Here is a 15,148-nt window from a genome sequence, read left to right on the forward strand (position 1 = left end):
AGGTGTAGTCAGCTTGGATACGCTCCTTCTGGAAGTACTGGTGCAGACGCGACTTGGCGTTCTCCAGCGTCCAGTTGCCGTGCAGCCCGGCGTTCAGGTCGACCTCCTCCGACTCCAGCGTCTGACAGGGAAATAGGAGGCGGAAAAGTTACGGGGAGTGGGGGGTGGGTGGCCAGGAGATGTTAACTACCTCGCCTGGTGTGCAGGAGGTCGCAGGTTCGATCCCGACCCTGACGATGTCTGCTGCTGTATTTTTGAAGTCTGCGTCTCTCTCATCATTATCACGGTGGCCAGGAGATGTTAACTACCTCGCCTGGTATACAGGAGGTCGTGGGTTCGATCCCGACCCTGACGCCTACTGCTGTATATCTGGAGTTTGCGTGTCTCTCTCTCATCATCGTCATCACGGCGGCTAGGAGATGTTAACAACCTCGCTTGGTACGCATGAGGTCGTGGGTTCGATCCCGACCCCGACGCCTGCTGCTGTATATTTGGAGATTGCGTGTCTCTCTCTCATCATCGTCATCACGGTGGCTAGGAGATGTTAACTACCTCGCCTGGTGTGCAGAAGGTCGTGGGTTCGATCCCAACCCTGACGCCTGCGGTATATCTGGAGTTTGCGTGTGACGATATGTTAACTACCTCGCCTGGTACGCATGAGGTCGTGGGTTCGATCCCGACCCTGACGCCTGCGGTATATCTGGAGTTTGCGTGTGACGAGATGTTAACTACCTCGCCTGGTACGCATGAGGTCGTGGGTTCGATCCCGACCCTGACGCCTGCGGTATATCTGGAGTGGTGGGGAATGTTGTCTTTGGTGTGTGCGCCATTCCCCCCCCCCCCCCCCCACACACTCACCGCCTCATTCTCCTCCTGCTCCTTCTTCATGTAGTACTCCTTCAGGTTCAAGCCTCGGTCGCTCTGGTAGCCACCGTCACCGCCAGCACCACCACCACCACCACCGCCACTACCTCCAACACCGCCACCGCCGTAGCCTCCGCCGTAGCCACCGCCACCACCGCCGATGCCACCACCGCCACCACCAAACCCTAACGCAGTGGAGAGGACAGATGTGGAGCGATTTGAAGCTACATTTTTATTTATTTTACCGTGTGGTGAGAAGTGTCGGACGACTTGGAGGCAGCTTTCCAAGTAAGGGCTTGTGCCGGTGCTTTATTAAGCGCTTCTGCCGATTAACTCTGAGATACAAACACTTCCCAGGAGCCCTTGTAAAGATATTGCAACTACTGTACTGTAGAGGGGATCGCGTGGATTTACGTATTAACCGGAGCAACGTCTTTGTTCGGCTTAAGCACGCCTCACTCGATAATTGTTTTTTTACCCTTCTATCTAAGCAACAAAACTGACACCTTTTTTATGAGCTCTCATACTCTGATGGTGCATTGTCTTTGAGTTGTGCGCCTTTTGGCGTCATCTGCTCCAACACCATGTGAGACTAGGCTCTAAGGAAAGCTGTTTCGGGTGTGGACCAATCAACTTCAAGGACAGTGCATATCCATCATCAGAGTTGTGTTTATTGTTTGCATTATGGCTGCAGGTATTGTGGTCTATGCAAACACGACTCCTTGTAAAAAAGGTGTCAGTTTTGTTGCCAGATAGAAGGGTAAAAAAACAATTATCATATCTTTCTACTGGCAAATGAGGTTCCAATGGTGTACATGCCTGACTCGTAAATGAACATTTCCACGGCAAGCAATGCGCAACTGTTTTTAAGACAATTAATTTGGGCTCCAGGGGAAACTAATCCACGAGTCAAATTTCGATGTGAAGCTTTCGTGACTGCAGGGATTCATCTTCTTGGTTCTTTCGGTAAAGTCACGTAGAATGGAAGTAATAAAATAATAAAAATAAAACATAATAAAATAACTCTCACGACGTTTCGGCCACAACGCAAGCAGCCGTTCTCAGGTGAAGAACAGGTCTGTCGGAAAGACAGCCTTCTGAATGGGCACCACCAGACTTGGCAGCGTATATTAAAGCTGGGTTGGAGGGGGGAAGGGCGCCTTGACAAAGGAATTTGCATATCAAGACGCTGTCTTCCCGACAGACCTGTTCTTCACCTGAGGACGGCTGCTTGCGTTGTGGCCGAAACGTCGTGAGAATAATTTTCATTATTTTATTATTTCCATTCTACGTGACTTTACCGAAAGAACCAAGAAGATAATCCACGAGTCATTAATCAATTCACGTCCACGGCCCCAGGCGTGGAGGTTGATCCGCAACAGAATCGGACACACCGCACGCTGACACAATGAAGAGTCTCACCGTGCGTTTAGTTTATTTTTTTTGCGGTCGCGTACCTTGGGGGGCGGGTCCCCCCCCCCTGCCCCCCTCCCAGCGCGAGGTGAGGGGGTAGGGGTCCCCCCGTAGGAAGTAACCCCTCTCCCGGCAGCGACGACGGACCCTCCGTCTTCGGAATGACCATCGGAAGAGCGAGAGGCACCTTCAACGCACGCACAACAACAACAACAACAACGCGAGTTTTGTATCTTTACGGCCGGGTAGGTGGGCGGGCGGGCGGGCGGGGCGAGTGACCGAGGGCCAGTTGAGCGATTGAGTGAGCGAGCGATTGAGCTTACAAGTGTAATATGACGTATCACAACTCGTCATGGTGATTGGTTCTACCGGTCCTGGTTTACAGCCAATGGGGGGGAAGCCTGGGGACATGGCCCCAGGCTGTAAGGATTGGTTCTGCTGGCTTTGGCCACAGCCAATGGGGAGACGAGTCAGGGGCGTGGTCCCGGGAGCTGGCGAGGGAGCCTGGAAGTTTCCATGCAGGCTAACGAGGATTGGCGGAAATGTATCACGTGACCCGGGTATAAATAGGGGTGGAGACGAACGACACGTGGTCAGAACGGGAACGAACCGAGGAAGGTGGCCACGCGGGAGCGGGGCTCCGGGTTGCCACGTGGCAGTGCGTCTCTCTCTCTCTATCTGTCCCTCTCACGCTGCCTCTCAGCAGCGTGAAGGAACTGTAACATAAGTTGAATAAAAGACGGATTCAAGAAGTCGTCTCAACGAGCTTTATTACACGAGCGAGCCATTGAATGAGCCGTTGGGCGGGAGGGCGAGCGATCGGGCAGGCAAATGAGGGACGAGTGAGCCGGCGAGTAGTTGGGCGGGTTGAGTGATCAAGCAGGCAAGAGAGTGATGATGGATTTGGTGAGATGGTGAGCACGTTAAGAGAGTCATCGCGCAAGGGAGTGATTCGGTGAGCGTTCGAGTGAATGAGCGAGCACTCCAGTTCGTGGGTGAGTGAGTGAGTGAGTGTGTGAGTGAGTGAGTGAGTGGTGAGTGAGTGAGTGAGTGGTGAGTGAGTGAGTGGTGAGTGGGTGAGTGAGTGAGTGAGTGGTGAGTGAGTGAGTGGTGAGTGGGTGAGTGAGTGAGTGAGTGAGTGGTGAGTGAGTGGGTGGGTGAGTGAGTGAGTGAGTGGTGAGTGAGTGAGTGGTGAGTGAGTGGTGAGTGAGTGGTGAGTGAGTGGTGAGTGAGTGGTGAGTGAGTGGTGAGTGAGTGAGTGAGTGGTGAGTGAGTGAGTGGTGAGTGAGTGAGTGGTGAGTGAGTGAGTGGTGAGTGAGTGAGTGGTGAGTGAGTGGTGAGTGAGTGGTGAGTGAGTGGTGAGTGAGTGAGTGGTGAGTGAGTGAGTGAGTGGTGAGTGAGTGAGTGGTGAGTGAGTGAGTGGTGAGTGAGTGAGTGGTGAGTGAGTGAGTGAGTGGTGAGTGAGTGAGTGAGTGGTGAGTGAGTGAGTGAGTGGTGAGTGAGTAAGTGAGTGGTGAGTGAGTGGTGAGTGAGTGGTGAGTGAGTGGTGAGTGAGTGGTGAGTGAGTGAGTGGTGAGTGAGTGGTGAGTGAGTGAGTGAGTGGTGAGTGAGTGGTGAGTGAGTGGTGAGTGAGTGAGTGGTGAGTGAGTGAGTGAGTGGTGAGTGAGTGAGTGGTGAGTGAGTGGTGAGTGAGTGAGTGGTGAGTGAGTGAGTGGTGAGTGAGTGAGTGAGTGGTGAGTGAGTGAGTGGTGAGTGAGTGAGTGGTGAGTGAGTGAGTGGGTGAGTGAGTGAGTGAGTGAGTGAGTGGTGAGTGAGTGGTGAGTGAGTGAGTGGTGAGTGAGTGAGTGGGTGAGTGAGTGAGTGAGTGGTGAGTGAGTGGTGAGTGAGTGGTGAGTGAGTGAGTGAGTGCTGAGTGAGTGAGTGGTGAGTGAGTGAGTGAGTGGGTGAGTGAGTGAGTGAGTGGTGAGTGAGTGGTGAGTGAGTGAGTGGTGAGTGAGTGAGTGGGTGAGTGAGTGAGTGGTGAGTGAGTGGTGAGTGAGTGGTGAGTGAGTGGTGAGTGAGTGAGTGGTGAGTGAGTGAGTGAGTGGTGAGTGAGTGGTGAGTGAGTGAGTGAGTGGTGAGTGAGTGAGTGGTGAGTGAGTGAGTGGTGAGTGAGTGAGTGGGTGGTGAGTGAGTGGTGAGTGAGTGAGTGAGTGGTGGGTGAGTGAGTGAGTGGTGAGTGAGTGAGTGGTGAGTGAGTGAGTGGTGAGTGAGTGAGTGGTGAGTGAGTGGTGAGTGAGTGAGTGGTGAGTGAGTGAGTGGGTGAGTGAGTGGTGAGTGAGTGGTGAGTGAGTGAGTGAGTGGGTGAGTGAGTGAGTGAGTGGTGAGTGAGTGGTGAGTGAGTGGTGAGTGAGTGAGTGGTGAGTGAGTGAGTGGTGAGTGAGTGGTGAGTGAGTGAGTGAGTGGTGAGTGAGTGAGTGGTGAGTGGGTGTGTGGTGTGTGGGTGTGTGAGTGAGTGGGTGGGTGAGTGAGTGGTGGTGAGTGAGTGGTGGTGGTGGTGAGTGAGTGGTGAGTGGTGAGTGGTGGTGGAGTGAGTGGTGGTGTGTGGTGTGGGTGAGTGTGTGGTGAGTGGTGTGTGGTGGTGAGTGGGTGGTGGTGGTGGTGGTGAGTGTGTGGTGAGTGGTGGTGAGTGGTGGTGGTGGTGAGTGGTGGTGGTGGTGTGTGGTGAGTGTGTGGTGGTGTGTGGTGGTGGTGGTGGTGAGTGGTGGTGGTGAGTGGTGGGTGGTGGTGGGTGGTGGTGAGTGAGTGAGTGAGTGGGTGAGTGAGTGAGTGGTGAGTGAGTGGTGAGTGAGTGAGTGGGTGAGTGAGTGAGTGGGTGAGTGAGTGAGTGAGTGGTGAGTGAGTGAGTGGTGAGTGAGTGAGTGGTGAGTGAGTGGTGAGTGAGTGAGTGAGTGGTGAGTGAGTGAGTGAGTGGTGAGTGAGTGGTGAGTGAGTGAGTGGTGAGTGAGTGAGTGAGTGGTGAGTGAGTGAGTGGTGAGTGAGTGAGTGGTGAGTGAGTGAGTGGTGAGTGGTGAGTGAGTGAGTGGTGAGTGAGTGAGTGACGTGGTGAGTGAGTTCGTGGGTGAGTGAGTGGTGAGTGAGAGAGTGGTGAGTGAGTGAGTGAGTGGTGAGTGAGTGAGTGGTGAGTGAGTGGTGAGTGAGAGAGTGGTGAGTGAGTGAGTGGTGAGTGAGAGAGTGGTGAGTGAGTGAGTGAGTGGTGAGTGAGTGAGTGGTGAGTGAGTTCGTGGGTGAGTGAGCGAGTGAGTGAGTGAGTGAGTGGGTGAGTGAGTGAGTGAGTGGTGAGTGAGTTCGTGGGTGAGTGAGCGAGTGAGTGAGTGGGTGAGTGAGTGAGTGAGTGGTGAGTGAGTGGGTGAGTGAGTGAGTGGTGAGTGAGTTCGTGGGTGAGTGAGTGAGTGGTGAGTGAGTGGTGAGTGAGTGAGTGAGTGGGTGAGTGGTGAGTGAGTGAGTGAGTGGTGAGTGAGTGGTGAGTGAGTGAGTGGTGAGTGAGTGAGTGAGTGGTGAGTGAGTTCGTGGGTGAGTGAGCGAGTGAGTGAGTGGGTGAGTGAGTGAGTGAGTGGTGAGTGAGTGGGTGAGTGAGTGAGTGGTGAGTGAGTTCGTGGGTGAGTGAGTGAGTGGTGAGTGAGTGGTGAGTGAGTGAGTGGGTGAGTGGTGAGTGAGTGAGTGGTGAGTGAGTGGTGAGTGAGTGAGTGGTGAGTGAGTGAGTGGTGAGTGAGTGAGTGGTGAGTGAGTGAGTGGTGAGTGAGTGGTGAATGAGTGAGTGAGTGGTGAGTGAGTGAGTTTGTGGGTGAGTGAGTGAGTGAGCGAGCGATCGTGCGGGCAAGCGAGTGACGTGGCTAGTGAGGAAGCAAGTGATTTGGTGAGTGTGAGTTTGCGCGAGCGGGCGAGCGAGCGAGCAAACTGCTCAACCAACTACTAAGTGAGCGAGTGAGTGAGCGAGCGAGAAAACTGCTCAACCAACTACTAAGTGAGCAGGTGAGTGAGCGAGCGAGAAAGCACACTGCTCAGCCAACTTCTAAATGAGCGGGCGAGCGAGCGAGCAAACTGCTCAACCAACTACTAAGTGAGCGGGTGAGTGAGTGAGCGAGCGAGAAAACTGCTCAACCAACTTATAAGTGAGCGAGTGAGTGAGCGAGCGAGCAAGAAAACTGCTCAACCAACTTCTAAGTGAGCGAGTGAGTGAGTGAGCGAGCGAGAAAACTGCTCAACCAACTTATAAGTGAGCGAGTGAGTGAGCGAGCGAGCGAGAAAACTGCTCAACCAACTTCTAAGTGAGCGAGTGAGTGAGCGAGCGAGCGAGAAAACTGCTCAACCAACTTCTAAGTGAGCGAGTGAGTGAGTGAGCGAGAAAACTGCTCAACCAACTTATAAGTGAGCGAGTGAGTGAGTGAGCGAGCGAGAAAACTGCTCAACCAACTTATAAGTGAGCGAGTGAGTGAGTGAGCGAGCGAGAAAACTGCTCAACCAACTTCTAAGTGAGCGAGTGAGTGAGCGAGCGAGCGAGAAAACTGCTCAACCAACTTCTAAGTGAGCGAGTGAGTGAGCGAGCGAGCGAGAAAACTGCTCAACCAACTTCTAAGTGAGCGAGTGAGTGAGTGAGCGAGAAAACTGCTCAACCAACTTATAAGTGAGCGAGTGAGTGAGTGAGCGAGCGAGAAAACTGCTCAACCAACTTATAAGTGAGCGAGTGAGTGAGTGAGCGAGCGAGAAAACTGCTCAACCAACTTCTAAGTGAGCGAGTGAGTGAGTGAGCGAGCGAGAAAACTGCTCAACCAACTTATAAGTGAGCGAGTGAGTGAGCGAGCGAGCGAGAAAACTGCTCAACCAACTTATAAGTGAGCGAGTGAGTGAGCGAGCGAGCGAGCGAGCAAACTGCTCAACCAACTTCTAAGTGAGCGAGTGAGCGAGCGAGCGAGAAAACTGCTCAACCAACTTAGAAGTGAGCGAGTGAGTGAGCGAGCAAGAAAACTGCTCAACCAACTTATAAGTGAGCGAGTGAGTGAGTGAGCGAGCGAGAAAACTGCTCAACCAACTTATAAGTGAGCGAGTGAGTGAGCGAGCGAGCGAGAAAACTGCTCAACCAACTTATAAGTAAGCGAGCGAGTGAGCGAGCGAGCGAGCGAGCAAACTGCTCAACCAACTTCTAAGTGAGCGAGTGAGCGAGCGAGCGAGAAAACTGCTCAACCAACTTATAAGTGAGCGGGTGAGTGAGTGAGCGAGCGAGAAAACTGCTCAACCAACTTCTAAGTGAGCGGGTGAGTGAGTGAGCGAGCGAGAAAACTGCTCAACCAACTTCTAAGTGAGCGAGTGAGTGAGTGAGCGAGCGAGAAAACTGCTCAACCAACTTATAAGTGAGCGAGTGAGTGAGTGAGCGAGCGAGAAAACTGCTCAACCAACTTATAAGTGAGCGAGTGAGTGAGCGAGCGAGCGAGAAAACTGCTCAACCAACTTCTAAGTGAGTGAGTGAGTGAGTGAGCGAGCGAGCAAACTGCTCAACCAACTTCTAAGTGAGCGAGTGAGCGAGCGAGCGAGCGAGCACACTGCTCAACCAACTTATAAGTGAGCGAGTGAGCGAGCGAGCGAGAAAACTGCTCAACCAACTTATAAGTGAGCGAGTGAGTGAGTGAGCGAGCGAGAAAACTGCTCAACCAACTTCTAAGTGAGCGAGTGAGTGAGCGAGCGAGCAAGAAAACTGCTCAACCAACTTCTAAGTGAGCGAGTGAGTGAGTGAGCGAGCAAGAAAACTGCTCAACCAACTTATAAGTGAGCGAGTGAGTGAGTGAGCGAGCGAGAAAACTGCTCAACCAACTTCTAAGTGAGCGAGTGAGTGAGCGAGCGAGCAAGAAAACTGCTCAACCAACTTCTAAGTGAGCGAGTGAGTGAGCGAGCGAGCAAGAAAACTGCTCAACCAACTTCTAAGTGAGCGAGTGAGTGAGCGAGCGAGCGAGAAAACTGCTCAACCAACTTATAAGTGAGCGAGTGAGTGAGTGAGCGAGCGAGAAAACTGCTCAACCAACTTATAAGTGAGCGAGTGAGTGAGTGAGCGAGCGAGAAAACTGCTCAACCAACTTATAAGTGAGCGAGTGAGTGAGTGAGCGAGCAAGAAAACTGCTCAACCAACTTATAAGTGAGCGAGTGAGTGAGTGAGCGAGCGAGAAAACTGCTCAACCAACTTATAAGTGAGCGAGTGAGTGAGTGAGCGAGCAAGAAAACTGCTCAACCAACTTATAAGTGAGCGAGTGAGTGAGTGAGCGAGCGAGAAAACTGCTCAACCAACTTATAAGTGAGCGAGTGAGTGAGTGAGCGAGCGAGAAAACTGCTCAACCAACTTATAAGTGAGCGAGTGAGTGAGTGAGCGAGCAAGAAAACTGCTCAACCAACTTATAAGTGAGCGAGTGAGTGAGCGAGCGAGCGAGAAAACTGCTCAACCAACTTATAAGTGAGCGAGTGAGTGAGTGAGCGAGCAAGAAAACTGCTCAACCAACTTCTAAGTGAGCGGGTGAGTGAGTGAGCGAGCGAGAAAACTGCTCAACCAACTTATAAGTGAGCGAGTGAGTGAGCGAGCGAGAAAACTGCTCAACCAACTTATAAGTGAGCGGGTGAGTGAGTGAGCGAGCAAGAAAACTGCTCAACCAACTTATAAGTGAGCGGGTGAGTGAGCGAGCGAGCGAGAAAACTGCTCAACCAACTTATAAGTGAGCGGGTGAGTGAGTGAGCGAGCGAGCGAGAAAACTGCTCAACCAACTTATAAGTGAGCGGGTGAGTGAGTGAGCGAGCGAGAAAACTGCTCAACCAACTTCTAAGTGAGCGAGTGAGTGAGCGAGCGAGCGAGAAAACTGCTCAACCAACTTCTAAGTGAGCGAGTGAGTGAGTGAGCGAGCGAGAAAACTGCTCAACCAACTTCTAAGTGAGCGAGTGAGTGAGCGAGCAAGAAAACTGCTCAACCAACTTCTAAGTGAGCGAGTGAGTGAGCGAGCGAGAAAACTGCTCAACCAACTTCTAAGTGAGTGAGTGAGTGAGCGAGCGAGAAAACTGCTCAACCAACTTATAAGTGAGCGAGTGAGTGAGCGAGCGAGAAAACTGCTCAACCAACTTCTAAGTGAGCGAGTGAGTGAGTGAGCGAGCGAGAAAACTGCTCAACCAACTTCTAAGTGAGCGGGTGAGTGAGTGAGCGAGTGGGCGAGCTGCTCAGCCAACTTCAAAGTGAGCGGGTGAGCGAGCGACCAAACTGCTCAGCCAACTTCCAAGTGAGCGGGTGAGTGAGCGAGTGAGTGAGTTGGCAGTGAGTGAGTTGGCGAGGTGCTGAGCGAACTGCTAAGCGAGCGGGTGAGTGAGTGAGCGTGCCGTCCGTGAAAGGCGAGGGGGGGGGGGTGGCAGAGTGCGGTGCGTGTCTCACCGAGAGGGCCGGCACCTCTTCAGGTTTCATCTCGCCCACGCGGACTAGGTAGTTGACGAAGTCGCGCGCCGCGTTGCTCTGCGCGTCTTTCTTCGCCGTCGAGTTGCCCATGCCGGTGTAGGTGTAGCCTTCGACGCGCACCTGCGGTGAGGGGGTGACGCACACGAGGTGAGGTGTGACGAGCGGTGAGGAGGTGTGACGAGAGGTGAGGTGTGACGAGCGGTGAGGTGGTGTGACGCGTGGTGAGGAGGTGTGACGCGTGGTGAGGAGGTGTGATGCGTGGTGAGGAGGTGTGACGCGTGGTGAGGAGGTGTGACGCGTGGTGAGGAGGTGTGACGAGTGGTGAGTGTGACGAGTGGTGAGGAGGTGTGACGCGTGGTGAGGTGTGACGAGTGGTGAGGAGGTGTGACGAGTGGTGAGGAGGTGTGACGCGTGGTGAGGTGTGACGAGTGGTGAGGTGGTGTGACGATCGGTGAGGAGGTGTGACGCGTGGTGAGGAGGTGTAACGAGCGGTGAGGTGTGATGCACGTGCGGTGAGGAGGTGTGACGAGCAGTGAGGTGTGACGCACGTGTGGTGAGGAGGTGTGACGAGCGGTGAGGAGGTGTGACGCACGTGTGGTGAGGAGGTGTGACGAGCGGTGAGGTGTGACGCACGTGCGGTGAGGAGGAGGTGTAACGCACGGTGAGGTGTGATGCACAGGGAGGTGCTACATGAGGGGAGAGCGATAGGCGGGGAGAGAGACACGCGGGGAGAGAGACACGCGGGGAGAGAGACACGCGGGGAGAGAGACACGCGGGGAGAGAGACACGCGGGGAGAGGGACAGGCGGGGAGAGAGACACGCGGGGAGAGAGACACGCGGGGAGAGAGACACGCGGGGAGAGAGACATGCGGGGAGAGAGACACGCGGGGAGAGACACACACGGGGAGAGAGACACGCGGGGAGAGAGACAGGCGGGGATAGAGACACGCGGGGAGAGGGACACGCGGGGAGAGAGACAGGCGGGGAGAGAGACATGCGGGGAGAGAGACAAGTGGGGAGAGAGACACGCGGGGACACACACGGGGAGAGAAACGCCCGGGAGATGACACATGAGCGAGAGAGAAACGCGGGGAGAGAGACACGCGGGGAGAGAGACGCGCGGAGAGAGACGCGCGGAGAGAGGCACGCGGGGAGAAAGACACGCAGGGAGAGAGGCGCGCGGGGAGAGAGACACGCGGGGAGAGAGACACGCGGGGAGAGAGACACGCGGGGAGAGAGACACGCGGGGAGAGAGACACGCGGGAGGTGACACATGAGCGAGAGGGACAGGATGTGTTCTACGCGAGTCGAGCGTTAGCCGTAGTGGCCGCGTCGGTACAAGCCGCACCTCGCAGGTGAAGGTGGGCCGGTGTTTGCTGTTCCCGCAGCGGATATCATAGGTGGGCGTGAGCTTGCGCTTGCCGCACCACGCGTAGAGGTGGTTCTTGATGTCGGCCATGTCGGTCTCTCCTCCTCCTCCTCCTTACAACGCCTCTCCACCTACACGCACAACAAAGACAAAGATTCCCCCTCATGGACTTAACAGGCTGTTGGGGGCAAGTGTCGTTCATCTGTAAGGTCTCAAACATCTATAGGGTACTTGCCGAAAGGGTAGGCAAGCTGACATTTGGTACCCAGGTAGAATTTAGGGACGCAAACAACAGGAGAGAAAAATCTATCTTCTATTTATCTAAATAAAGACCTTAATCTGTACGTCTGAAAAACCTCTAGGGTAATTGCCGACAAGGTAGAAAGATGAAATTTGGTACCCAGGTAGATTTTAGGACACAAATAACAGGAGAGAAAAATCTATCTTCCATCTAGCTAAATAAAGACCTTAATCTGTACATCTGAAAAACCTCTAGGGTATTTCCCGACAAGGTAGAAAGATGAAATTTGGTACCCAGGTAGCTTTTAAGACACAAATAACAGGAGAGAAAAATCAATCTTCTATCTATCTAAATAAAGACCTTAATCTGTATGTCTGAAAAACCTCTAGGGTATTTCCCGACAAGGTATAAAGATGACATTTGGTACCCAGGTAGCTTTTAGGACACAAATAACAGGAGAGAAAAATCAATCTTCTATCTATCTAAATAAATACCTTAATCTGTACGTCTGAATAACCTCTAGGGTAATTTCCGACAAGGGAGAAAGATGCAATTTGGTACCCAGGTAGATTTTAGGACACAAATAACAGGAAGAGAGATCTGAAAATCCGAGATTTTTCATTTTAAGGCCACCAAATATCGATGTTTAAATGCCCCAAGAACACGTTCGTTTGCGTGGTGCCATTCAGAAACCATTCCACATATCAGATTAAGGTTTTTTTTTCCTTTGATAGGGTTGGGTTGTATCTTTTTGATAGGGTTGGGTTGCATCTTTTAGTGCTTTTGAGATATATCGGAACGAAACAAATGTGCATCTTATGATGTTCACATCTGAATAATTCTAAAACGGTAAAAGATTGCAGACTTTCCCCCGTAGACTATTGAGTAAATTTCGTGTTTGTTTAGAATAACAAAAAAATTACGGAATCTTTAAATTCAGCGGTTTCCGATGAATTAAGTCTTTAAATATGCTAAATTCATCTGCATATGCAAATTATTTTGTCAAGGCGCTCTTCCCCCTCCAACCCAGCTTAAATATACGCTCCAAGCTTGGTGCTGTTTCATTCAGACGCTGTCTTCCCGACAGACCTGTTCGTCACCTGAGGACGGCTGCTTGCGTTGTGGCCGAAACGTCGTGAGAATTATTTTATTATGTTTTATTTTTATTATTTTATTATTTCCATTCTACGTGATGAGTTTACCGAAAGAACCAAGAAGATGAATCCCTGCAGTCACGAAAGCTTTAAATCGAAATTTAAGTCTTTAAATATAAGAAGTTGAACCCGAGTCGTCAAATATTGTGGAAAAATGTTTGGAGTAGTTGTTAAGCGGTCTGATCGTAGATACACAAATTATAAATAAATTATATCAGGTTAATTATTAGAGATTTATTGAACTATTGCCTGGCACAGATAGCCCCTTGATGAACTCGTTGTAAGCGATGTTAATGTAATTAAATGTATCGATATGTTAAATAACATTAATATAAGTAGTGATATGTTAAATGACATTAATATAAGTAGTGATATGTTAAATGACATTATAATTTTCAGTAGTGATATGTTAAATGACATTATTATTATAAGGATATATCAAATGACATTATTATTATTTGTGTGATATGTTAAAGCACATTATTAGAAGTAGTGATACGTTAAATGACATTACAATTATAAGTAGTGAAATATTAAATCACATTATTTTGAGGGGACACTCTTGCCTCGACTAGAACTAGGCCGCAACCACCACCACCGCCACGACTACCGCACCTCGCTCACGTCTCACCTACCGCCGTCTCCTCGCAAAACCACCGCCTCTGCCGCTGGCTCTCCCCCCGGCGTGTGGAGTGTGCGGTGTGGGGCGTGCGGTGTGGTGCGTGTGGGTTGTCAACGCTTCTTACCGAACGCCTCAGCGCGCTCTGCGTGAAGCCAAACTCCACTCGGCTCAGCGAGAGGCCGAGACGCCGCGCGCCCATTGGTCCGCGCCGTGGCCACGTGACCCGCCACGTCCAATCCGCCCCCTCCTTTTTTGCGCCTCCCTCTTCTCCCCTCCCTCCCCGCTTTCCCCTCCCCTTCCCTCTCCCCCCTCCCCTTCCCCCCCCTCCCCGCTCCCCCCTCCCCTTCCCTCCCCCCCCTCCCCTTCCCCCCCCTCCCCGCTCCCCCCTCCCCTTCCCTCCCCCCCCTCCCCTTCCCCCCCCTCCCCGCTCCCCCCTCCCCTTCCCGCTCCCCCCTCCCCTTCCCCCCCCTCCCTTCTCCCCCCTCCCCTTCCCCCCCTCCCCTTCCCCCCCTCCCCTTCCCCCCCTCCCCGCTCCCCTTCCCTCTCCCCCCTCCCCTGCCCTCTCCCCCCTCCCCTTCCCCCCCCTCCCCGCTCCCCCCTCCCCTTCCCCCCCCTCCCCGCTCCCCCCTCCCCTTCCCTCCCCCCCCTCCCCTTCCCCCCCTCCCCGCTCCCCCCTCCCCTTCCCGCTCCCCCCTCCCCTTCCCCCCCCTCCCTTCTCCCCCCTCCCCTTCCCCCCCTCCCCTTCCCCCCCTCCCCTTCCCCCCCTCCCCGCTCTCCCCTCCCCTTCCCTCTCTCCCCTCCCCTTCCCCCCCTCCCCTCTCCCCCCTCCCCTTCCCTCTCCCCCCTCCCCTTCCCCCCCCTCCCCTCTCCCTCCTCCCCCCCCTTCCCTCTCCCCCCTCCCCTTCCCCCCCCTCCCCTCTCCCCCCTTCCTTTCCCTCTCCCCCCTCCCCTTCCCTCTCCCCCCTTCCCTTCCCCCCCCTCCCCTCTCCCTCCTCCCCCCCCTTCCCTCTCCCCCCTCCCCTTCCCTCCCCCCTCCTCTCCCCTCCCCCCTCCTCCTACTTGCTCCCCCCTCCTACTTCCTCCCTCCCCCCTCGCTCCCTCCCCCCTCCTACTTGCTCCCTCCCCCCTACCTTCTCTCTCCCCTCCCCTCCCACTTGCCCCCTCCCCTCCCCCCTCCTACTTGCCCCCTCCCCTCCCCCCTCCTACTTCCTCCCTCCCCCCTCCATCTTCCTCCTTCTCCCCCCTCCTACTTGCTCCTTAATTCCTCCTCCCTCTCCCTCCTACTTCCTCACTCAACTACTCACCCACTCATTCACTCACCCACCCACCCACCAATTCACTCACCCATCCACTCATTCACTCACCCACCCACCCATTCACTCACCCACCCACCCATTCACTCACCCACCCACTCATTCACTCACCCATCCACTCATTCACTCATCCACTAATTAATTGACCCACTCATTCACTCACCCACCCACCCATTCACTCACCCACTCATTCACTCACCCATCCACTCATTCACTCACCCACCCACCCATTCACTCACCCACCCACCCATTCACTCACCCACCCACTCATTCACTCACCCACCCACCCATTCACTCACCCACTCATTCACTCACCCATCCACTCATTCACTCACCCACTAATTAATTGACCCACTCATTCACTCACCCACCCACCCATTCACTCACCCACTCATTCACTCACCCATCCACTCATTCACTCACCCACTAATTAATTGACCCACTCATTCACTCACCCACCCACCAATTCACTCACCCATCCACTCATTCACTCACCCACTAATTAATTGACCCACTCATTCACTCACCCACCCACCCATTCACTCACCAACCCACTCATTCACTCACCCACCCACTCATTCACTCACCCACTAATTAATTGACCCACTCATTCACTCACCCACCCACTCATTCACTCACCCACTAATTAATTGACCCACTCATTCACTCACCCACCCACTCATTCACTCACCCACCCACCCATTCACTCACCCATCCAC

General features: G+C 53.5%; 1 protein-coding gene across 1 annotated transcript in view; it reads right to left on the reverse strand.

Annotated features, from left to right (window-relative positions):
• Window positions 1–13,324, reverse strand: part of LOC144952499 (ATP-dependent RNA helicase A-like) — a 66,669-nt gene extending 53,345 nt beyond the window's left edge. The window contains 6 exon segments of the mRNA XM_078882944.1: window positions 1–121; window positions 859–1,031; window positions 2,326–2,464; window positions 9,710–9,850; window positions 11,079–11,230; window positions 13,241–13,324. The exon segment at window positions 1–121 is cut by the window's left edge and continues 28 nt beyond it. Coding sequence (XP_078739070.1) covers window positions 1–121; window positions 859–1,031; window positions 2,326–2,464; window positions 9,710–9,850; window positions 11,079–11,189 — 685 coding nt within the window. The 5' untranslated portion in view covers window positions 11,190–11,230; window positions 13,241–13,324.
• Window positions 13,325–15,148: the final 1,824 nt, after the last annotated feature.

Source organism: Lampetra fluviatilis, chromosome 68 (assembly GCF_964198595.1).
Source record: "Lampetra fluviatilis chromosome 68, kcLamFluv1.1, whole genome shotgun sequence".
Classification (NCBI taxonomy): Eukaryota; Metazoa; Chordata; class Hyperoartia; order Petromyzontiformes; family Petromyzontidae; genus Lampetra; species Lampetra fluviatilis.